A 26,009-nucleotide genomic window follows, 5' to 3' on the forward strand; every position below is an offset into this window, starting at 1 on the left:
TAACATCGCCATATTTCTCCATCAAGAAAAATGCAAAACATCATTCCTTTTTTCAGATCGGTAGAGATCTATTCATCCCCACAGTTCAGTCACACCTGTTCCACAATATCCCTTACTTTTCCAATGCTGATATCCTTAGCTGAGGATGTCTAGCCAAGGCCTGCTTAAGCTTCTTGGAACATTACATGGTATAAAGTCAGCAGGGGGTGGCTGCAAATGCCAGAAGAAGAAAAAAAGGGATCTGCAAAGCTTGGGTTGCTGCCAACTCTAGACAGAAAAATAGCTAGACAGATAGTGCTTGTGAACTAGAGGTGGGGGGAAAACACTGACTTTTTGTGTAGTGAAGCAGTGTGGGAGAGCTTAACTAGGCACGTAGCCAGCAACTCTTGAGAAAAGTGGAGAACGTGAAAATCAGGCTGATGAAAGCAAAAGCCTGGGAGAGCTTCAACAGCTTAGCAGCCCGGGTGGCATGGATCATCATCCCTGGCAGAAAGATAAACAGCTGTGAATTATTGTCCCAGCAGAGATCTGAATAGGTAAAGCATATGGGAGGTTTTTAGAGCTTGACAAAAAGAGTCTGCATGAATACTCATTTGAGTACAGATAAGCCTAAATATATGTAAGAATGCTATATTATGTTGTATTAATTATAGTATATGGCAGCTGCCTTCGTTTTTAACAAAGTTCTGCATATTGAAGAACTGCAATTGTCTAAATATTAAAGAGGAGTTGTTAGCACATCTGCCTCACCAACAACTAGCCTCTGAGTGTATTCATATTGTAGTGGTACCACAGGGCTATGTGGCAGGGTTTAACGCATATCTGCACCTAAACATGTACATGTGTATTCAAACACAATTCACCTTTATCATATTTGTAGCCCTCTCTTATCCTACTTGAACCCCTGACCGACCCTATAAAGTTCAAAGCTGAGGAACTATGTCTGGCCCAAATGTCCTGAGCAGGAATTTGAATTCAGATCTTTGCAGTCAAACACTTTCCCCTCTATTTAGGGGCAATGCCCCAGAATGGGCTGCTCTGAAAGCGAGCCTGCTCACAATCTGTGATTTGGGCTAACAAACCAGGATGTGAAACCACAGTTTGAAGCTGGTTTGCAAATTATAGTTTATGCTTACTGTGGTTTGCTGTTATGCCTGTGTGAAGTAATAAGTCTTTCAGCTTGTTTGTAAAATTGCTGCTTTTGCCTTTGAACATTTTTGTGCATAGGATGGTGAGAAGTTCACAGGAAGATTTAAAGTACAAGGGGCTGCTTTGTTCACAGGAGAGTGAAAAGTTTAAGAGATGTTTTGTCCAGTAAGCTTTGCACAGATGGAGAAAATATTTATTCTAGGAAACTGACAATTAAGGGAAAAGAAAACACAAGACTCTTTCTCCTGATTAGCTAAAAGGTTAGGAAGGGAAGACTGTATAGAAGTCAAGCTAGAAAACATGGTACTGTTATTTAGTTTTGGATTAAAGTTGTGAAGTCAGAATTGAAGAGCTTGGGTTAAAGAGTTGCAAAAGAGAAAATGGGGTGCTCAGTTGGGTGCTACAAGATGAAGGAACCAGGAGAGGGCCATGAAGAGACCCAAAAGGATGCAATTTGGCAAGTGTTGGCTTGATTACAAAAATAGAATAGGTGTAGCTGGATGCATTTCCATTTATCTTTGAACAGTTAACACATAAAATGAAATCAATCTGTAAAATAAACCTGTTGTACACCTGAAGCTGAAACTATGGTGTGCCTTCTTAACTCTAGTTAACTCTATGGCACAAACCATAGTTTCATGCTACATCAAAAGGCAGCCTCTGTTAAATATACCACACATAGCCTTACCTTCTTCCATGCTGTCTCTGAATGACCCAGAGTGACTGATTGCACGTGGTCTATCTTCCAAGGATGTGGCACTGCCACACAACTGGGAATCATCGTAAAGATCGAAAGAAGAATCTTGTGCAGGGATGCTGTTGGACCGCATCATACTGGGCCCAGGGAGTTTGAATTGGGATAAGTTTGTTGGACTCACTGAAATAAATAATAATAATAATACCATAAGTTTTGATTACATATTACTGCACTGCAGGGGGAAAAGAAAGCTCTGTCAAATAACATTTGGGCTTTTAATTTTTTGATGAATTAGGAACACTTTTAGAGTGGTTTCTCATAAGCATGTTTGGCTTATTTTGTCTGAAGCTCCTCCCTACCGAGTTAAAACAGATCCCATAGAAAAAGCAAAATTTTGCTTTCAATAGTTCCAAATTTATTTACAATTATAATATGGTATTTCCTAAGTCTGTAGTATGGAGATATTTTTGCCAGGATTACCAGTATCTGCTCAAGCAACATTTTCCTCCTGCTAAAACACACACACACACACACACACACACACACACACACACACCCCAATCCTCATATTAAATGGGAACTTTCATATGTGTGGGCTTTATTGAAAAGAGAAGTAACAGACCCCCCTCTTGGTTCAAATGCTGCTCTCACGGTTTGGTAAGCTGTTTTTCAACAAGCTTAAAGGGAACATTTTTGACCCATCTAGCTGGCGTGGAACTAGGGCCAAGGAAAACAGCATTTATCTGCCCCTTCAGACATTAGGGTCAAATATTTTGAACTAATGGCGTACGGCAAGATGTTTCCAGCATTGCTGGCTGTGTCTAAAATAAAAATGTCTGGAGCAGTATTTTTCTGAGAGTCTTTTAACACACTAGGAAAATGGCCCACAGAGAAAAGAAATGCTAGAGGGGTGGAAGAAAGCTTTTGCAATAAGCCATTGTACTGGGTCACCACAGTGGAGGAAAACTAAACCACAGAAACACACTGATTTGTTTCTACCAAAGGGAAAAAACTGTTACTATGTCTAAGTTTAACCTTGTCTACACTTGTAGTCTAAGCCTTGACACACAATTATACTGAAATAAATGGAACTTACTTCTGAGTAAATGAGATGTGGAACTTAAAAATGCTCAGCAAAATGTAGGAAAAGAATGCACTTTTAATTATTTTCTTTGACAGGTGATTTTTCCAGCCCAACAGTCAAAGTTGGCCCATTGGGGGGTTGGTACAGATAAGGATCTGCTCACTGGGCTCAAAAAAATTTTAAAAAAATTCTCCACCCCTACTTTAGATGCTGAGGTTCCAAGCTGTGCAGCACTTTAACCAGTACTTGGAACTGATCCCCAGAATGGACTGGGAGACAAGGAATATGTTCAGATATAGTAGGAGCAGAAAAAATGAATGCTTTATTTTAGATAGCTGAAGTTATGCATTCTAAAAGAGTGAGGGAGAGCTTAAGATGGATAAAGGAAGCTCAGTAATGGAGTACTGCAAGTAGTTTCTTTTTCTTACCTAAGTTGGAAAAGTATTTCCCAGTTGCAGATGAAGACATGGCTGTAGGAGATACCAAAGGAGACTGACTTCCAGTGTCTTGCAGCCCTCCAGTAGAATGAGAACGCAGCCACTCTTTCCCTTCCTCCTGACTGGCCTGCCGAGAGGATGGCGTATACCTGAAAGACATCACCACTGATACACTGAAAACTTCCACATGAACTGCCACATTGTGGCTTGGAATCAAGCAATAATCAGACAGTTGGTTTAGTCAATGCTGAAGAGGAGACTTGGGGTCATGTCACCCAAGAAACAGACGGACAAACGATCAGCAATACATATCTGCATGTGATGGGAAGACGTATAAAGGAAACAGCTAAGCCTTATTATAATTTTTTAAAAAAAACAACAACAAAACAACAATTCTAACACATAAAAAAGATAAAGCAAAAACTTAATTTCAAGCATATCAACAAGGTTGGAAAATGAGAGCTTGGTAGTGAGGAGAGACGGGTGTCCAGTTCCTACATTATACGAGCTACAGGAACATAGTATACAGGTTGGCTGAAAGCAGAAGAAAATGGAAGAGCAGCTGTGAAAGAAATGCATTTTTGTTAGTGACATCTGAAGGGACAAAATACAGTGTCTCTCAGAAGGGTCGGTCCTTGATGCTATGCCCTACCCCCAAACTGGTAAGATTTAAGGGATGGGGGAAGAAAAATACTCACTTTTAAAGAAATGTGTTTGCAGAAAGAAAAAGCTTGGGAAACCCAACCTCTCAAAGACTTTTGGGTGCTTCTGCCAAATACAAAAATGTAACTGCACCAGCAGCACACACACTGCAGCCCACCGGCCAAACTTTGCGGCAGGGACTGAGAAAAGCAAATTCTTGAATGGATTAACATGGCAAGTTAGCTGTGCAGGCATTTCAGACAGTTCGGATTTCAACTCAAGAGTGTGCACTTTCTTTGTCATTGTACAAGTAGGCTTCGTTCAGCCAAATTTCTTGCAAACCTATATATTACTGTACGTAGTTCCAGTACCATTTTAAACAACAGTGGTGGGATCAAAAACGTCACCCCCATCCAGACAAGTCTACCATTGTTGGCTGTTGCAGTTCCCCCTCCTTGAGTGCACTGGGAGCTTTCTGCTGTTGCCACAATGTCTCAGATTCTACAGGATGGTGTGCAAGGAAGAGAACTGCTGACTGAATAAACACCATCTATGTTTGATTCCAGGAGACACATTAAAATGCTCTGCCATCTGCAGCGTAGTCAAGATTACTACCCAGTGCATTCTTTTTGATGAGCAGACAGGTTCTTCAGATTTTTCCTTTTCAAAGCCCCTGGCAGACACAAATTAAGGGTTGGCACCCCAATGTGCTACAACTCAAGTGCAACAGAAGAAGTCATATATTGTTCCTGCATAGAAAATACCAGCAGTGACAATGCCAGATGCTTAACCAATGGTCCTAGCCCTCTGAGTGTGTGATTAAAGCTGGAAGCAAAGGAAGCTTACTGCAGTTCATTGATTAAAATGTTTTTTCCGGGGGGAAATATGATTACTCCGATCTGAATAAGTGGGAAAGTTTTAGAGGAATTAATTCCTATCAGACAGAGGGCAAGGAACAAGTGAAAGTGAAAGAACATTAAAAAGGGGGGATTCTTATTGTAAATTGATTTTCTATTAGTTGTTTAACAGGAGAAACAGGATACACAGTGACAAGAAAAGGATGAAATATTATAGAAAAAAGTTACGGAACAACAGAGAAACAGCAGCCATGCTGAATAAAACATCGTATACCTTAATCCCTTTTTGGGTAGTGTATTTCTGTCAAGTTGCATGCTGTTAAAACAAAGAAAACCCCTAAGGACATATAGTAAAAAGAGCACTTCAAAATTATAAATTCTAAAGTGTTGTATCACAAAAAAGGCATTCGGATTTATTTAAATGTATTCTTTGAAAGGTACCTTTTATGCAACACTCAAAATCATCAGTGCAAGTAATATACTGCTATTTTTTTCTCAAAAGGAAAAAAATGCCATACTTTTGTAAAGAAAATACATATTGATTTGAGAATTTGCTTAATCTTATTCCCATTCCAGCTTTAGTTATTACGGAATTTGAGCATAAGAGTCCTAGGAAGGATAATGTGGGCAACAAGGTCAGAAGATTTATCCTGTTTCAGTTTGGTTGTCTTCCGTAAAGACTATTATCCTGTTGAAGTCTAGAATCACCAGGGAATTATTATTATTATTATTATTATTATTATTATTATTATTATTATAGTATTCTCTGGCCATGCATCTGGCTTGACCCATCAGCTGAGGAAAGGGAACCCATTCCGTAGCATGAGGACAAAAGCTGCTTGAACTACTAGCAATGTTTTGGTGTGACTGTCAGCACCATTTTTTAGGGCTTACATCTTCTTGACTGAGATGCCCAACCAATCATTAATATCAATGGGTGCCAGCTTGAATGATCCCCTTCTCCTTCCACTGCTTGCTGTTCAGGGGCTTCTCCAAACCTCACCCAAACCAAAAGGGGAATCTTTTATTGCAAGTATATCTTAAAACCTTTTAATATATATCAACTAATAATGATTGGTAGAAAACAATGTGTGTCTCAAAGAAAACCACTTTCGCTTTGGTTTCTGATATTGTTGTTCTGTATGTAGCTGTGGAGAGACTGTAATTACAAGAATGGTGATGGATGAGTCACTTATTTGCCAAGCCTCATAAGACAGATCTATAATCATTATATTTGAAGGGCCTTGTACAGACGTTCTTTGGATTTGCACACAGGGGATATTGCAAAAGCAGCTTTGGGCTCATACTGGTTACATGAACATCAGCCTATGCACATAGCGATGAATCCTGTGATCTATAGACTAGAAAACAAGACATATGGATCACAAAGATGTTCAGACTAGTATGTACATGTTGATGGGGAGGGGTGTTTCAGTGTGACCATGACTCTTCCTTGTATTTTAAACAGCCATTAAAATAAACAAAAACTCAGGAGTTGAAAAAAGTTGAATAGTACATGAAAAACACCAGCAATAGCAGAGCCATTTAAATCCATGTATTATTCAAAACAAAACAAAAAGCAGTCACTGATTTTTCAAATATAATGTTAAGATTTCAGGTTTTCTTACACATTCCATAGAATAAACTACTTACCAAACTCCAATTTACATAATATCCAAATAAAAAACAAGTACATATCAGGATATTATAATGATGTGCTGCATCAAACTGACAGAACCATGATTTATTTATTTTGCCCAACCTGTACTACAATTTAGAAACCCACTTATACAGAGGACTTAGTTTAGTTTGGAGGATGAGATATGGATGTTGGTCCAAGACTCCTGGGTCCCTTGAATGGCCACAACTAGAGAGGTGCACAACCTGTCACATTTTCCATTTATTTGTTCAATTGCATCAGATGCCCATAGAAAGTCCATGCATTGTCTTAAATATATTTTGGTTTTAGGAGCCTCACACTGCTCATCAGATGTGCATTAGTATGTGCATCCAAATACTGGAGCTTTCCACTTCTTTCAGTAGAATACAAAATGAAACACAGACGCCCTGGCTAGATTATATATGCTAGAATTTGCTTATTGAGTACATCCATTTCCCATGCCTCCAAACTGAATGCCAGTCAGACAGGTGGGACCACAATCTGCAAATGAGAAATCAAATCCATTTGATTACCATGGCTTTGTTTCTCCATCTGTGGACATGGCAAGAGATGTGGGGTTGTTGCAGGCTAAAAACAGAAAAAATGTTGCTATATACCCTAAACCTGATAGACACAGTGGACTACTGAATGATGTATATAAGTATTAATAAAATAAGCCAAGTTGGTTTCTAACATGAATATGAACAGATAGAAACTAAATCACCTACTTCAAACGCTACTTAATAGCGTCTAATACTGATTATTTTCCTACTAAAAACACGTGTATCAGCTTGAGAAAATTGTGTTATTTTGCAGTTTGGGCTTTAAAATGATTTACGGAGACATGAAATTTGTTGGAAATTTTAAAGAGGATATCATTTTATGTGTGCAAATTTTATTTTATGTAGTTTTATGTAATTACAAAGTAGTAGGGGAGAACATGACCGTGCCCTTTGGCTCTGTTCCCCAATATGTGGCGAAATGCCTGTTTAAGTGCATATGGCTATGTTTGCATATGGAGGGAAGGTTCTGAACAAATATTAAGTAGCAATTAGACTGTGACTGTTACATTGGAGCGTGATTGCTTTGTCGGCGCATAGATCATCCTGCTGGCATTGTATTGACTGGATGTTCATTGGTAGGGGCAGAGTTTTTCCTTTTATTTATTTAAACAAAATTTATATACCACTCAAATGAAAAACCTTTATGTGGTTTTAGCATTTTCATCTGCTTATGTGCTCCAATTTGAATTCCCTTTCATTTTTTAAAAATGGCTTAGTTCCACCTAAACCTGCTGGAAAAGGTGGGGTAAAAGGTGAGAGTAAAACCTGCTGGAAAAGGTGGGAGAGGGTTGCTAATATCATTAAATTTAGCACAAGTAAGAAGGGATCTGCTCCAAATGAACGGCTTCCTCTGCGAAAAGGAATATATTTGGAAACAATTGCATTCTCTGTGGCCACTATACCATCAAAGTAACATTTTAGGGTTTCTCTGTTGCAATGCAAGTCTGCACACATTGTGATTTCCCCAAGTACACATGCTGAATGCTTGACAATCTCACTATTTTTATAGCTCCAAGCAAGCTTGGGTCACAAACCATGCAGACCTATTTTAATACATTCTTTTACAATCCAGATGACCAACAGTTATTTTATCTGTTTTGACAGATTGGGGAAAATCCCCCCACCTCAAATGCATCTAAGTTAAGCTAGAGGGAAAGGGAGCTGGGTAGAATAGTTTTTATCTCTTGCGGTTAAATTATTTATGGAAGCGTATAATCGGTCTTATGTAACTGCTCCCACACAAAAACAATGACAGCATCAATCCAGAGAAAGCTACGGAGTACTCTTAGCTTTCTCTGGATTGATGTTGTCGTTGCGGGAATTTAGGTGTGCTTAACCTTCCTTGGTTCAGGGCCTCATTATGCACCTTTTTAATCTTTTGCAGATAATGTAGCAAATCTAAGATTGACCTAACCTTGTACCTGCATATTCACAACAAGGTAGTAACTCAATGGTAGATAAGGACCTATGTTTAGTTCAAATATCAAGTAAAAAGCCAGAATTCATCCCTTAATTCATTCGCCATTATGGTTTAGGGCAGGGGTCTGCAACCTTTAAGACAAAAAGAGCCACTTGGACCCATTTCCGAAGGGGAAAAAAACTGGGAGCCGCAAAACCATTGCAACATTTAAAACAAATATATCTCTGGAGCCGCGATCTGACAGCGGGCGGGAAGGTGACGCCGGGACGGTGCGTGACTAACGCACGCACCGCCCCCATGCGACGTCACAGCCAGTACAGCGCCCACCACAGTGGGGAGTGTCGGGGCGCACAATGCGCCTCCTCCCCTCGCTAGTATCCGCCCCGGAGCCGCGGCAAAGGTGTAAAAGAGCCACATGCGGCTCCGGAGCCGCAGGTTGCAGACCCCTGGTTTAGGGAATACAATGAATGTGTACATTATGGCCACACTGCATATGCAAATCCAAAGCCACATTTGTAACAAATCATCATCTCCCTGCTGAAGAGAAAGAGGGTATAGAAAAGTGTCTGGCTTACACAAAAGATATGGGCTACCTGTTTCAAGGTACCACACTTAACTGTACAGATTACATTGTACTGCACTGTATCAGTTACAGCTCAGAGAAATCCCAAAAAGTGGCAGGACAGAAGAGAACAGCTAAATGGATGCTTTTCTGCAAGTTGGAGCCCCCTTCAGCCTAGTTTGTCAGCCATCTGCTGTGCCTTGAATGGACACCAATATAACAGAGGGATGGAGTGGTTTTTGCCTGCCCTCACTTGGAAAATGCTATGAGATGGATGTTTTATAGGACTGGGCTATGCTTAGAGAGCTGTGCTGCTGTAGAATCAGTTGGTTTATGCTGCGTGTTTTGCCTCTTTAACTGCTTAACATTTGTAAATACACATATATTAGGAGTCTACAAACACTGCTCCATTCAGTGGAGTACTCATGCAATTTCAATGCTCTCTCAAAGAATACTTGGAAAAATGCAAAGCCGAGACAAAATTATTATTTTATCTAAATACCCTTGAGGCAGAAATAAACTCAATAGCTATTCCAAAAATTATTTTATAATGTCTCCATGTAGTTATATTTGCTAAAGAACAAATATGGAGAATCCTTGAGATTTAATACAGTGTACAAATCTGCAACAGAGCTCATATAGCATAGTATATAAGAGAATAGGAAAGGCGCTGGTTTGAATAGGAGCAGGCTGTGTTCATTGTTTATGTCTGGGAATAATGCTAAACCTTGATTTAACATTATGAGAACTAGTTAAGATGAACACAATTAGGGTTGGGACAATTTTGACAGCTGGGCGGGACAACCTGTATGCCAATCGTGTGATATCACAAAGATGCCATGTGATTGACAGATGTGCTGCCCCACCTGCCTATCAAAGTTGGCCCATGATCATGACCCTGATCAAGAGAATGTGGATAAAAATACCGATGTGCCTTATTATCTTATTATACAGGACTGCCTCTCCTGGTATGCCCTGTGGAGGACCTTAAGGTCCATAAATAGCAACACTCTAGAGGTCCCAGAAGGAAGTCAGATTAGTTGCCCTTGGTGAAGATTTGACATTTTCTCCCCCCAAACAGTTTTTTATCTGGGCTTTGACTGAAATGAGGCTGCATTTTAAGTAGTATTTTAATCTTGTTTTTAAGTTGTATTTTAATCAATTGTTTTTATACCTGATGTTAGCTGCCCTGAACCCAGTCTTGGCCGGCGTATAAATAAAACTAAATAAATAAATAAATAAGAAGATAATGCCTATGAAGTGCTTTTTTATAGTGCATCACAATGGCTACCTGTGAACATTTGCCTATCAATTTGTATTTTTAATGTGATAGCATTTACTCTCTGCATAGGTACACTGACTGCGTTATACTCAGATTCACTCAAAATCATTGTTATACAGATAGGAGAATATAAGTTGGAGTGCTTAATGGCCAGTTTAAAGTTTTGATGCTATGGAAACTATTAACCTTTTAAAATGTTTAAATGTTTTAGAAAGTTTCATGCCTCACTTTGTAACTTCAGACTAAGTTTTTTTTTCAAATTATAAATTGAATAGATTTTAGAGAAATAGTGTCACTATTTAATTTATAAATCTGTGGTTTGATTTTCATGTTACTCTTCCTAGATATACCAACTACCAGCATAATCTTGATTGGAATGTTTTCCAGAGTGTAGAAGATGGTTTCTTTTTTGTTGGCTCTAGTTTATTGTGTCTGCCCAATGCACACTTTCCCTCCTTTCAGTCTCTGGGTCAAATAAATATGGAAGTGGTTGTTGTTGTTTTTGTAGCTGCAAGTATTTGTAACCTAACATACACATAGGAACTGATGGTAATTTCCCAGGTGTAAACTAAATTACTTCAGAATAAATATAGCAAAAAATGTCGCAGATATGAAGCAGTTGTGGGCTTTGGGTTCTCAAATTTCAGCGGCACCCTGTGCAACACTAAAATTCGGCACCCTCTGCTCTGTTCTGCAGCATTGATGTGGTGCTCCCTGCAAAATGGTGCTCTAAGTGGCTGCCCCGCTTGAAGTACCCTAAAACTGCCTCTAATGAAAGCCCTCAATGGAATCATCTGTTCTACTGAGCATAAAGACTTTGGAAGTACTGCAGAGCTTTCTACAAGGAGCGTTTCCAGTTATTTTACTTTCCTTTCCTCCCCTACCCTCTTACATTGTTGGTTTTGATTTGAGGATATATTTCTAAAGCCATGCTTCTGGCTGCTTCCATTTCCCTTGCCTATCTTATGACCCTTATCAAAATACTTCTCTCCATGGCCAACTCACCTTTCTGAAAGGGTAGATCTCACACTTCCAGTTCTCATGAGCAGGCTCTGAACCTCTTGAGTGCTTGTGGTCAATCCAGACAGGGAGCCATGGTGGCTGAGAGGGAGGTCAATAGATTCAGAGCTTGTGTGGAGGCTAGTCATTGACTGGTAACTTGGCGTGTCCTTACTGCCAGCAGAGGAACTACTCAGGTTTGCAGCCCACACAAGACCACCTGACGTGAAAGAGTGGGCTGACGCCGGGCTAGAAGCCAAGGAGTGACTTAAACTTACAACATCTGTATTCAGGTCCGAGGGTTTGCTGAAGAGAGGGCTACTGCCGCCACTCTGCCCACCTGCACTGCCCATGCTACCTGTACCTGAGGAGGGAGATTCCAGGCTGCCTTGCCGAGCTAACGTGGTACTAGGGCTGGGCATTGCAGATGTGGATTTGGCACCTTCTGTATTTGGTGCAGGGGCAGTTTTGCCACTTGCTTTGGCACCAAACAACCTACAGGAAAAAACAAAGGAAAGAAACAAAAGTGTTATTTGGAAAAGCCAAATTTTCACGTAATAATGCTCTGAAAGCCAAGGCACGGGAATAATGAAAACAGCTAATATAAGGCCCTTCTCTTCCCCCCCCCCCCCAATTGCTTCTCACAATCAAATCCGCTTAAGCCCTTGGACATACTTTATTTTACTGTTTCAAAAGCATTAATTCCAAGATTTGTCTTTTGAGAGGAAACAGACCTTCCCAGGGAGATGAAAAGCACAACAGCCCTGTGTGATGAGATTGCGTAAAAAGATTAAACTTTCACCCAAATCCAGTGGTTAGCACAAAATCTTCAGTAGTTAGGACATTTGTTTTTAAATTAGCACAGCATGGGCTGGACAGCCTTGTAAATAGTTGGACCCCCCCATTTCAAAATCTTTTTTTTTTATTTTTAAAGAAGTAATTATACTTATACGACATGCAAGATGCTAATTTGAGGTCTGTTCCCTATCTGCGTATGTGTGAAAAGATTTTGCAATTGTGTGTGGGGGTGGGGGTGGAGAAATACTATTTTAAGTTTTGGATATACAGTTAAGGCTATGACAATTTCTGTTTCTGCGGGGTCTGAAATATTCTGCATCACCTTATGCAAAGGGTTTTCTAGATTTACAGTGCAGTGTACTAAAAGGAAACAAAAAGCAACTGGCATAACGTTTATGATAAAAACCATAGCAACCAAAATAGTATATTTGATAACTCTTATGCAAAAGCATTGTGCTGGCAATTAGCCACAAGAGGGCAGCATTGACTTTGTTTCAGAAAAGAAATAGGCTTGGATTCCTAAGATTTATGGTATGATGTATAGTGCAAAGTTGCTAAGATCAGTAAACGCTGATGTTCGGATGCCACCAGCAGTGTAAAATAGAATGATGGATTTTATTTTGCACCCCCTCCCCTTTAGTTCCTACTGAAAATCCTGTTACAATATTAGAAGATCCAAAACCAATGGGTTGTATTCAAACCAGCTTTACTCAGTGTAGACCCATTGAAATCGATGGCCTAGTAGGCCCATTCATTAAATTGTGTCTATTCTGAGTAAAAGTTAGCTGACTACAACCCAGAACATTTTAAAAACAATTTGCAAAATATATAGTTAATGAAATTCAGTTTCCTCATCTGCATCCATTAGCTATCCAGGAAAAATTACAATCAGAAAAATTATAGTCAGAGTGACATTTATTCCTTAATAATCCCTCATCAGGAAGCCTTTCAGTTTGTTAAAGGAATACCAAGCTGTCTCCGATATGCCCTTCTCGGCCACTACCTATAAAAATCACATTGTTTCAGTTCCTCCAGGTCCCACTTCCAGCCCTATGTATGTGGGTGCTATTCCTGGCTGGATGGGAAAACTGCATTTGCTAACAGTTGCTACAAGCAAAACTTCCCAACCCCAGCTATGCTGTTGCACCCTGAGTTAGCCACCTGGAATAGCATCAATCTGCTGTTAATGACTGGATTTAGGCCCTGCCCCAATTATTTCCTCCCTGATGGACACTCTTCAGAGTCTCTAAAGAGGACACAACCAGGATGCTGCTGTATGGAGCTTTAGAGAGAGGGACGCACACAGCATAGAGCTTTATTGATTTTCAAATGATTTAGCAATCAAAGTTCATGGGTTGGAATGCCAGTGGGGATGGGAGGTGGTTCTCATCGCCTGCTTTTCACTTCACAGCCATGATGGTTCTCTCAGATGCCTACTTGAAAGGCTCTGCACTTGTACTCCAGAACCTTCCTAGGGGTTACTTTATCTGAGAAATAAATATTCGCATTTCTATTGCAGAATCAGAACGGACCGGTGTTCACTTATCTAAATATAAAACATCACTTCCGAGAGCCGGAGGTGATTGCGGGAAGCAGAGTATAAGTCTGTGCTTGCTCTGTAGAATTCTCGGGAAGGAAACAGAATAAATAGTGGAATATGAGGCCAATATTAATATCAGTTGCTTAAAGAAAACTTGTTCAGTTCATACTTACAGATGAAAAAAGGGGTCTCGTCTGATTACAGTGGTACCTCGGGTTACGTACGCTTCAGGTTACATACGCTTCAGGTTACAGACTCCGCTAACCCAGAAATAGTACTTCGGGTTAAGAACTTTGCTTCAGGATGAGAACAGAAATCATGCTCTGGTGGCGCAGCAGCAGCGGGAGGCCCCACTGGCTAAAGTGGTGCTTCAGGTTAAGAAGTTTCAGGTTAAGAACGGACCTCCGGAACGAATTAAGTACTTAACCCGAGGTACCACAGTATAAGCGATGGGCTAGGTATCAATGTGGGGAGGACCGAAAGTTGCCTTATACTGATTCTGACAATCTAGCTCAATATTGCAGCACTCCAGGATTTCTGGCAGGGTCCTCTCCCAGCACTACCTGGCCATGTTGGAGATTGAACCTGAGAGCTTCTGAATGGAAAGCAGATGTTCTACCACTGAGCTATGGCACTTCCCCTCACACAAAAACAAGCTGAGTCCAGACCCCCTGGTACACAGGTGGCAGATTGTAGGTTTGGAGAGAATGAACCTATGGTCAGCCTGTAAATACACTAAAATATCACAAATGCCCCCAAGTCTTCAGTGATCTCATTCCAAAAGAAACCAGGCCCATGTGGCATGCTGTTCCTCTGGAACTTCTCGACTCTCTGGGCAGTGGGCCGAGCATAACATTGCCATTTCACAGAAAACCCCTTACCTTCTGAATGTGGGCGAGGCAATGTCTGGATATTTTGAACCTGGCTGCCTGAGGCCTGGTGTTCCACAGGCACTGGCTGAGGTTGGACTTGATTTTGGAGAGCTGGACAGCGACACACTCTCAGAATCAGAAACGGCCACTTTTTCCTTCTCTTTGTCTGTCTGGTTGATGGTGACAGGGCTGGAGCGCCCTGAGCCAATCTTCGTAGGTTCCCTCAGTTTGTTGGTAGCGGCGGCCCCTGCAGACTTGCTGCTCACGTTGGAGTCGATGCTGCTGGTGCTTGACCTGTGTCCGCCTCTGCCAGGAATCCCACTTGTGCTTGACTTCGAAGGACGCGGCAAACTTCGGTACTGCAGGGTAGTCTTTGAGCTCACGTGCAGCACGCCGTCGTCTTGATTCTGTGAGCCATCTAGGCTGGTTTTCCTCCCTGCATTGGACTTCCCACCAATAGCTGCAGATTTGGGCATCTTCCCCAAGGTAGCCGATCCACTTGTTATGGTTGCACCGCTTGCAGAGATTATGGTTGAAGAGCCAACCCCAGCTTTCTTGAAACCAAAGGAACCGGTAGCTGTTGATCTGCCAATGCCCGAGGGTGGCTTTTTCCCCTCGTCACCACTGCTTTTCCCTGCATCTGAAGGTGAGCGCTGGATAGAAGCTCCTTTGAGGGGAGTTTTTCCTTTTTCTGAAGCCTTTGCATCATCTGTTTTTCCTAACAGAAAGCAGAGTTTTTGTAGTAATTCATATCTGCAGCAGTACATTTTCAGTAAAACATGCAAATATGTAGAATGATAGGTTTTTTATGGATTTTGTAAGAGAGAAGTGGTTTGGCATTTCAGGATGAGAGGTGTGTAAAACTGCCAGGCAGAATTCCACCATGCAATGTACTCATTTTGTCAATGGCCATAGATCGCTTAAGATATTCTGGTTGATTCACTGAACTACATTTCCCCCCCTGCCATACTTCCCCATTATTAACATTAAATGGAGCATAGATGTCTGCATACTTCACTCATCCACGTACAGCAATGAACTGATTCAGTTTTTAAACCCATATACACAAATTCACAAGACCCTGTCAGGATGTTTGGAAGAAGTCAGAACCTATGGAGACCATTTCATCAGAGAGTTCAGTTAAACTCAATTTAGGTGGAGTTCTGAACTACTCACAGTGGCCAATCAGATGCCTATACCACCTTTCCCCTCGAATAATATACGTTTGCTTTGAGCCAGAATTCATTTGCTATTAATATTGTATGGTAAAGGTAAAGGACCCCTGGACGGTTAAGTCCAGTCAAAGGCAACTATGGGTTGCGGCGCTCATCTCACTTTCAGGCCGAGGGAGACTGCGTTTGCCAACAGACATGTGGTCATGTGGTCAGCATGACTAAACGGCTTCTGGTGCAACAGAACACCGTGGCGGAAACCAGAATGCATGGAAACGCCGTATAAGGAAAAACAGAATGGCACTATTGCTACTTCTGATCCGGACTTATAATTTAGATGATGTAACCTAGAATTACAAGTATTCTGCTAAAAACCCTTGATGCTTTTCACTTGCACTGCTGTTAAATCAGGTGTCACCTATTCTGTATTTCTGTACCTGATTTTTGCTTCCTAAGTACATAATGCTTTATTTATTTTTGTTGAAATTGGCTTCGTTAGTTTTGGCCCAGAACCTATTAATGTGAAGTAAGAGCCGATCTGCTTTCTTTAATTGTATTGCATTGGTAAGTTGGAATCCTTCCTATGACTTGTAAAATAGTGTATGCTTGTAATTCCAAGCATTGTGAAACAAGCATACCGAATTATAATATATTCATCACCACTCACATTAAAATTCATTGTTATTGTCTATCCCGACACATGCAACTATTATTAGCTGTTTGCAGTTAATAATAACACTTAGCTAAATTTGGTTGGCGTAGCCTTATAGCTTGTACTAAAAGCTGTTGGAAACTCCTCAAGCCTATTACTTAGGAATAATTGCAGGTTTCAGATGTGGTGTCCAACGAACTAAAATGTGTCTATTGATTTTCATTTCATTCATCTATCAATTTTTAGTCACTCATTACTAACACAAACATGCATAGTGCTATTTTAAAGTAATCTTTCACAAAGGCTGAACCTTCCTTATTGCATAGTGAATGCTAAGTGTATCTGAAATACCAGCCCAACTCATACATCTCACGCTTAGCAATTATCTGAATAGCAACTCTAATTCTCTCTAGAACTCTATAGCTGCCTCTTTCTACTCAAAAAGAGAAGATGTCATGTGGAAATTTCCCTAACCCGTTCTCAGGGTCTTATGAATGAGAACAATAACTTGGAGCAAGTTGCACAACCGACTGCAAGTTCAGTTTCTGATGATGCCCATTCCTACCAGGCGTCTTGAGAGTGCTTGTTCCTGTTTTGTGCCTAGATGGCGCTGCTCCTACTTGTGCGGTCATGCCTCTTCTCCAGGAGCCAGTCTGAGAGACAGACAGAGAGGTTTTCTGGCCCCCCTTCTCAGCATCTTCAAGCGCTCCAGAGGGATGGCTCTTCCATTTGCCACTGCCGTCAATGTTGCTGTCAAAATCTTCCTCTGGTTTCTTCAGTTCCTCGCTGCTGCCCCACGGTTCGCCATCTGTTACTGAACGTTTCTCTGAATCAGTCTTCAGCTATGAGGAATTGATAACATGAAAATTACTCAGTAATTGTCTGGCTTTTATTTTCTTTCATTACGGCATGAGAGTGCAGGGATTAGGAGGAGGAAACAAAGATTCACTTTAACATCTTTCTTCCCTAGCTCCAACTGCTTAATAGTCTCTCTGAGAAGCTTTCCTCCACTAATTTTACGAACAACAACACTACTTATATTGCTGGCACTAATGGTGTCATTTCAGGGAGATGTCTCAAATGTTATTAGCTTGAAGCAACACTGGTTTGTAAATGTCAATTAATTTTTATTTTATTTTATTTTATTTTTTTAAAAAAACCCTATCCAAAAGAAGCAGTGTTTGTCTGACGCTTCCATATCTGCCTGAATCCCCTTGATTAGAACAGGCTTCCTCAACCTCGGCCCTCCAGATGTTTTTGGCCTACAACTCCCATGATCCCTAGCTAGCAGGACCATTGATCGGGGATGATGGGAATCGTAGTCTCAAAACATCTGAAGGACCGAGGTTGAGAAAGCCTGGATTAGAACATCAACATTGCCTAAGAGACCCTAAGACAATGGCCCCCATAAAATGGAAAGCTAGAGAACATTAAAAATGAATAACCTCTTGTTCCAGATTTTTCCAGACTCCAACACCCAAATCTTGGCATGACGACACTGGCCCAATGGACTTAGAATTACATAACGAGTTAACCTGGAATCTTATTAGCATAAGCCTATTATGCTAAGTAAATGCTAAGTAATACCACTAAGTAAATGTATCTGGGTGTACTGCTGCAGCCTTCCACCCCAAAGCAAGCTTCCATGGAGCTCAGCAGGTGCCAGGACTACTACAAGAATGGAGGCATTGAGGACAGCTCCACATAGGCGCATTTGAACCTCAGAACGTGCTCCTGAATTTCTGAATCAAAGCTGTTGCCTTCAGTATTCACAACCCAGAGGGCACAATACAGACCATGCAGGCATAGACCTTGCATGGAGAGGATATCCTTAAGTGCCACCTTCCTCTACCTACAGGTGCGCATGGGCAGGTTGCACAACCGGCTGTTAGTTGGAATGGAGGATCAGATCTCCTACTCTACTCAGTTAAATTCACTCACGTGCCATGGAGGTTGGTGGTGCAAACAGGGGTGTGTGTCCAGCTTTCCCATTTCCCCCTAATACCATCTTGTACCATCTCGCCATGCGCCTATATGCACATACGGTGGGGTGAGAAGGTGGCAGCCTTCTGCCGCGTATGGGAATCTTCTGCATATGGATGCTGGGCCTATGAAAAACTGGGGCATCTACAGAGGATGTCCTTCGCACCGCATTCACTAACAATAGTAAAGGTAAAGGGTAAAGGGACCCCTGACCATTAGGTCGAGTTGTGGACGACTCTGGGGTTGCGGCGCTCATCTCGCTTTATTGGCCGAGGGAGTCGGCGTACAGCTTCTGGGTCATGTGGCCAGCATGAGTAAACCACTTCTGGCGAACCAGAGCAGCGCACTGAAACGCCATTTACCTTCCCGCCGGAGCGGTACCTATTTATCTACTTGTACTTTGACATGCTTTCGAACTGCTAGGTTGGCAGGAGCTGGGACCGAGCAATGGGAGCTCACCCTGTTGCGGGAATTCAAACCGCCAACCTGAACGGCAAGTCCTAGGCTCTGTGGTTTAACCCACAGCGCCACATGTGTCCCTCTTACAAGTGACCCGCGTCACTTACAATAGCCAGCTGATAATAATTTGCAACAATTGGTACCAATTGTGGCCGTTACCAAATGCTGCTTATAACCAGGCGCATGTAGAGCTTGCCTGAGGTCTGGGGCAGGAGTCTTGTTAGAATAAAGTTATAAGCTCAAACCGATAAGGTGACTTCTTTCCATTGCCTTTAAAACAGCAACAATGAACAGGGTCTCTTTAGCTTGATTTCATGTCTTGGGCTCATGCGCCAAAAACAGAAAACAAGAAGCAAATTCAAATGTGTCAAAAGTTTGCAATATGCTTACCAAAGTTGTCAGTGCTGCAATAACTGGCTTGACTGAAATGTGGCTCTCATTAGGTGCCAATAGGCCAACATAGGGCACAACAGCTCTTTAAAATAGCCGGGCTGCAATCTGTATCCTTACACATGGCGCTTGCATTTATAAAAGGGGTGTGATAATCACGAATAGCATGACACTTTACCTTTAAACCACCCCCTCCTCATCAGAATAAAGTACAGAACTTCTCTGAGTTCCTAAAAATTTCAAGCTGTGAGCAATAGAAAATGTGATAGTGCCATTAAACTCCAGCAGAGTTTATGACTCTCCACAGGCCCTTGATGAGGAAACAGGTCTTCCTCTTTGGTACACGAAGATACATGCACAGAAGTTGGTGCTTGTTTGTCTTTGTATTCAATTAACTGTTTCATTGTGGTTTTATGACGTCACTGTGTCATCAGATTTGCATAATTATATTTGCAAATTGTGCTGGGAGAAGCTTAGGAGGATTGCGGTTGTTGCAAACAAAGAAAAACAAACCACCCTGCAAAAATAAATAAAAAGGACATTTGGAAAAGGGGGAAAAAATGTGTGTGTGCAATAGTGAAATGGAAAAATAAGCAATAAAGCCCCTAAGCAGTGGCCTGGATTCATCAGGCTGCCAGTGCTAGACAGGGCAGAAAATGTCAACACCTACATGGGTATGTGCATTCTTTCTTGAAGAGGCAGTAATATTGGAATAAGAGCTGACCGATGATGTTGTGTTCAGATCATCTGTGCTGATGTTATCCAAAGTATCACTGAGGCCGCTGCTAACTGAACTGCTGTCATCCCAGCTGCAGGCAGGTGGAGGCGGGGGAGAGAAAGAAAGAGAAGATGAGTATGTCATCTGTTCACACCTTGATGAGAAAATGCAAATAGAAATCAGCTAGTTCACCATTTCCCCACCACCACCAAAAAAAGAGGTTAGAAATTAAACAATACCTTAGAAATTAAACATGACATTGTATCATTTTCTAGGTGTTTTTAATTAACCATTCATTTCTTGCTAAAAATATATATGCCTTGATAGCAACTCCATCAGGAAGCCATTCAAAAAATGCAATTTCAATTTTTAGCAGGGCCAGGTATATATATATGTTGTTAGAGCTGGTCGCTTCATGGTTCGTTGCAATCACCTTTGGAACACTGCCAAGTGAAATTCATTACACCGGCCTGAATTTCTGGCCTTAGTTTTATTATTAAGCTTGAAGCACTTCTACGGGTTTCCCGGGAAAAAGAAAAGAAATATTTCTTTTGGATGTACTCTAACCAACTGTCAAGCCCGATTCGTGTTTTAGATCTCAGATTAGGTTTGAAGTTTGTCCACCCTGTCTAGCCAACACCAACAATGCCTGAAGGAGGAAAGCATGATTGCAAAAATGGGAGGATATGCAGTGGACGTGTGTCAGGGAGCAATGATTGGATGCAGATCCTTGATGTAAATCCATTGCACGTTTTCAGCAAGCCTGCACAGCTTGTGACCGATTGATGTAGTGAAGGCTGCCAACTACACAGGGGAGTGACAACCACCCCCTGCTCTGTCCATCCCAGATAAGCAGAAATTTCCCTATCAGAAATTTGCTACTTTTCATGAGATTCCTATTGCTTTCTTCAAAATTCCTCAGATGTTTGCCAAACAGGAGCCACCAAGATTGCTTTGAAATCTCACATTTATTTGTTGTGAGTTACCCTGGGGCGCTTTTTTTGTATTTTATAGCATGTGGTAGGACATAAATTGAATGAATAAATTGCAACAGTACTTTGGCCGCTGAGCAATTCCCTTGTCTATTGATTACTTTCTGCCCCAGGTTCAAAACCACCTATTAAGGCTTTAATTATCTTTAGTACTCAGTTTTGAGAGGATCTGAGAGTATTTGTATCCAGGCTTTCCATACTCTCTGTAGACATCCCCCCCCATAATAATAATAATAATTCAGTAGCACACTTCAAAAACAATTCTGGGCTGTGTCCAAGTTTTAGTTTAAGTAAGAGGTGACCATTAAAAGTAGATGTTGAGCTGCTAGATAAATGGAGTTGGGTCAGCCAGATTTTTAGTTGAATTGCACAGTCATGGCAGGCGTTTTACCATCTGCAGACCCCCACATCAAGAAAGAGAGCCACCACACTATAAAAAGCTGTTTTTCACTTGAGTGTACCACATTAGCTTTTTCTGTGACACTTCTTGATGTGTAAGCAAATGCAGCTGTTGCTTCATCTCACAGCTGTTGCATAAACAGTACACCCTCCCCAATCTATTAAAAGAAGCTGGTGGGGTGAGGTGTGAGGTGGCCAGACATGATGGAGCTGAGCGATTAGAAAGACTTCTGCAGGCAGAAACTCAATCATTTGAGGAATGTTTAACAACTGCTGTTTAAAAAAAAATCAAAGCGACTTCATGGTTTTTTACAATAAATGTTTAGACTCTTCACTGCTGCCGTATCATGTCAATGATAATGTCCATGTGTAATCGGAAACATGCCATTATCTTAAATAAGAATTTCCCTAAGCAACTGCCTGCCAGATAAAATAATTATCTCAAATTAGAGAGTGCCATTAATTTTGTTTGCTATATTTGCTAGATTTAATCGGCTTTCTCTGAAACTCATGCAATGAACTTATCACTGGGTTAGGTCATCAGAAGTTCAATTCAAGCACTTCATTCTCATCTGATGGACCAAACTGCATGGAGGAAGATGTGAATTTGAGCAGTCACATGTAAAGCAGGGGCAGGGTGCAATTTAAAAGTATAAAAAGCACACACAGGCAAGCCTTCCTACGTCTTCCTCGGCAGCAAACCTGCCTATAGCTGATTTCTTTACAGCTATGCTGACCTCTGGTAATGGAGCCTGGAAGAGGGATAGCTGCATTTTAAGACCAGGGGGTGGGCTAATCCACAGGCCATATCTGTGCATGAAGCAATTACTGATGCCCTCCAACAATATAGCTGCTGCACTGATGCAAATGTGAGCAGGAGGTGATGCTAAGCAGCAGGTGGTCTGTTGAGCCCTCTCAGGGTGCTAGTGTGAGCAAAGAGTTTTCAAACCTCTCCACTCAAGACTAGAGCAACGTTGGTGATGTGGATCTCTCCAACACCTTGCTCAACAGACAATGGTGAATAGCAACGCTTTTGCCTTCTGTCCTGATTCACTGTGGCTTTCTGCCTTGAATAGCACAGTAGTAGATGCTTCTGGAGCAATGCAGTGGAATTCTCCATCAAGTAAGAATGAGGAGAGTTTTTCTAGGGGAGGGAAAGCTCGCAAGGAAAACTCCACCTGTCTTTGACAATCTGAGGGGTTTTTTCAGTGGAGGAGATTGGAGGAAACTGTCTCCTTTCATTTGCAGGTAGGAAGTGAAGAAATACCCATTGCTCCACTCCTTCCCCACCATCACCCCCACCCCAATTATTGGGCACAAATGAGTTGATTTAACATGGAATAAGGAGGGAAGGGAGTGTGGGAATCTAAAATGGAACAGCAGAAGGATTTAACAGAATAAGGGGTGGAGTGCATATAGCTCAGTAAATTTAATTATTGATAACATATTGAATCAATAAATAAGGGAGAGAGGAATTTTGGCTTTGGTTATGTTCACTTTTAAACTTTGGCCACACCTAGCTTTACACTCCAGCCACACCCACTTTGACATGTGGCTCCCAAAAGGTTTGCCCTGGATCTTTGTGGCCCTCAGCCCAAAAAGGGTTAGCCATGTCATCCCTGTTTTAGGAAATGAACTACAGTTTAGGGAAGGGAGAGAAGTAGCAGATAGGGGGAAGAATTCTGAATCCACAGACAAAAAGGTTCCTCGTGTACTTTAAATCACCTTTTCCCATTTTCCCACTTTATAAGTGAGGCTGATTTTAAATTAGCTTTTTCCCCACCTTCTATCCTGAGCTAGTATTTTCAAGTGGCACATTTATCTAGATATGAATAGGCTTTTTTTTTACCATCACTTGTGAAAACACCTTTAAGATAAACACCTACAAGTTTTGAAGGTCAGGTGTTAAGCGGTTTTGCCATTCTAGAACTATACAGTACACAATTGACAGAGGTAAATGTGTTCTTTTACGGATCAATAGAAAGGTGAAGAATCTTGGGAGTCTGGCCTCATAAGCAGCTTTGCTCATTAAATAACAACCTAAATTTAGACATCGAGTTGAATTAGGGCAGGAAAAGGACTTTATAACTGATTCACTAACTTCCTTATGAATTATTTCTAGCTCGTTAAGGTAGACAGATAAGAAAATAATTGGAGCATTTTACTGAGAAAACCTCTCTGTAATATACCATTAAACATCAATTGCGAAGACTGCCTTCATCACCATGACACCAAGTTCGATCCATCAACCATTTTTGTGTTCAGTCCTGGGCATGGCGGCTAATGAGTCATAAAGCAGCAGCACTACCCCTGTCTAGTCAGATTCAAGATGGCACAGACTACATAAAAATGAAGCCGCTGTCTGTACAAGTCAGACTACACAATGAATCCTTCTAGAAGTTTATAACAGCTATTCTATCTTCATAGGTAAATGCCTATGAAGGCCGTTAGACTCATACTTTACCTTCCTTTCCACAGCAAGCGTAATGCATTACCTGTCATTTTCAAGCATGGCAACCACTGAAGCATAAATTCCCTATAACTTCAGGGTCATAGAATATATTTCATCACCATTTTCACAGCTAAATTGTATGTGGCTAGGAAAAAAATAGGAATAAACAAATGGAACCACCACTATCTATTACTCTTTAAGGTACCTTTCCCTGTAGGTTTAGGAAAAATGGAAACATACAACAAAATAAAATGAGGCATTTTACCATTCAATAAAAGGGCATCTTGTTTTACACATGAAATTATCCCCTCAAATATTTCTGAGTCACCACATGTAGTAAACAAATATGTAGAACCAGGGTTTAAAATTCTCTGCCTGAAATAAGATATATATTCTGCAAGAGCAGCATGGGAGCAACTAATCTGCTGATTCAATTTTAATTGGGAGTCAAACTTTTTAACTTTGATTTCTGTTTGAAGTAAGAGTACAACTGGAGTATTACAGGTATCTGACAAAGTTATCTGTTGGATTGGTAATGAAGTCAAAATGAAACAGACTGCCCCTAGATTCTCAAATATTAAAAAGTGGCAAACAATATGTTGTTCATTATCCTTCATCATATTCAAAACAGATTAGTGGCATAACATTTAAGTGGATTTCAAAAATGTTTAGCTCTAGATATGTATCACACACACACACACACACACACACACACACACACACAAAAGGAAGAGACCTGCTGGATCAGGTCACAACTCCCCCTAGTCTAGCACTCTGTTCTTGCATTGGCGAACCATACAGATGCCCATGGAAGACCACAAGCACACATATACACAAAGTTAAACACAATGGAAGAATTCCATCAATAAATTCCATCAAGAAATTACAGTGATGTATTAATAACCCACAGGAACAACACTTCAGCTAAAATTACCGCTCAGATGCTTTTTGTTTAGTTGCAAAACATACAGCTTGCAGCCAAGAGAGTGTTTACATTTTTCACACACAGGTGCTGACAAGTTAATTAACACAAGTTAAATTTAGGCCAAAATGCGGGAGCTCACAAATGAGCAAGTCACCTTGATTCTTTGTTTTCAGTTATTAAGTAAAATAACTTTCTGCTTCTTCCCATTTAATACTTAACTAAGCACCTATTTGTTGGTTTATCAAAAACTGTCTGTGCAAGAGCTTAAAAACGAAGGCAGCAATACTCCATATATATTGGATATATATTTTATTTGCTTACTTTCTCTTCCTATGTATGAAATATTAAAGTTTTTTGTGTAGTGTTATAAATGTCCTCTCCTTTTTTCATCGTATTATCCTATTTAAATGATTACTGTACAGTGGTACCTCGCAAGACGAATGCCTCGCAAGACAAAAAACTCGCTAGATGAAAGGTTTTTCCATTTTCGATTTGCCTCGCAAGACGAATTTCCCCTATGGGCTTGCTTCGCAAGATGAAAACGTCTCGCGACTTTGTTTTCTTTGTCTAAAAACAAAGACATGTTTTGTTTATAAAGTTAATTTATTTTCCCTTCAGTTTTTGAACTGCTCTTTACAGTATGTGTGACTTTAAAGAGCAGTTAATAAACTGTTGTTGTACCAAATTTGGCTTTGTTTGGACTTTTTTTGACCATAGGAACACATTAATTGATTTTCAATGCATTCCTATGGGATTTCGTGCTTCGCAAGACGAAAAATTCGCTAGACGACAAAAATTGCGGAACGAATTAATTTCGTCTTGCGGGGCACCACTGTATTTTAATTGCACTTTGTTTCATGCTTCTCTGTAGTGTTTAGAGGCGGGATAAGAATCAAAAATATATGCTTGCATAAGACAATCATGTATGCAGGCTTAATTGCCCTGACTTAAAGGTCTGTGAGCAGTTTGCGGAAAACAGATATAATGCCTATTTACTAGGACTGCCTGCTATGGAAATAAATTTTAAAACCTGGAACCTGTGTGGGTGGATCCCTGAGCCAATCCACTATACAAGAGGCAAAGAAGCCCAGATTTCTTGCCACTCTTGGGACAGAGCCCACCAGTTTGGGGCAGGTTGAGAGCAAAATTTGTCTATTTCCCTAGGTGCACACCATTTTTAATAACTAGTGAGTAAACAAACAGCCATGGCCCTTGCTTCTATCAACCAGTGATACAGGGATAATTTTAGAGACCGAATGTAGCAGACATGCAGACATTCTTTAAATTGTAATGTGCATTATTTCA

The 26,009-nt window shown here is 40.9% G+C and overlaps 1 protein-coding gene across 9 annotated transcripts in view; it reads right to left on the reverse strand.

Moving 5' to 3' along the window:
• NAV3 (neuron navigator 3) overlaps positions 1-26,009 on the reverse strand; it is a 426,597-nt gene that overhangs the window by 50,152 nt on the left and 350,436 nt on the right. For 6 of the 9 annotated variants that reach the window (XM_083463071.1, XM_083463073.1, XM_083463076.1 and 3 more), the window contains 7 exons: positions 19,889-20,027; positions 16,952-17,228; positions 14,572-15,280; positions 11,359-11,847; positions 5,141-5,182; positions 3,359-3,516; positions 1,838-2,026 (listed from right to left, as the gene is read on the reverse strand). In XM_083463071.1, coding sequence (XP_083319197.1) covers positions 1,838-2,026; positions 3,359-3,516; positions 5,141-5,182; positions 11,359-11,847; positions 14,572-15,280; positions 16,952-17,228; positions 19,889-20,027 — 2,003 coding nt within the window. The remainder of the gene's footprint in view (positions 1-1,837; positions 2,027-3,358; positions 3,517-5,140; positions 5,183-11,358; positions 11,848-14,571; positions 15,281-16,951; positions 17,229-19,888; positions 20,028-26,009) is intronic. The other 3 variants (XM_083463072.1, XM_083463075.1, XM_083463074.1) reach the window with 2 other exon arrangements.

Source organism: Podarcis liolepis, assembly GCF_965112155.1.
Source record: "Podarcis liolepis genome assembly, chromosome: 10".
NCBI classification, from domain to species: domain Eukaryota; kingdom Metazoa; phylum Chordata; class Lepidosauria; order Squamata; family Lacertidae; genus Podarcis; species Podarcis liolepis.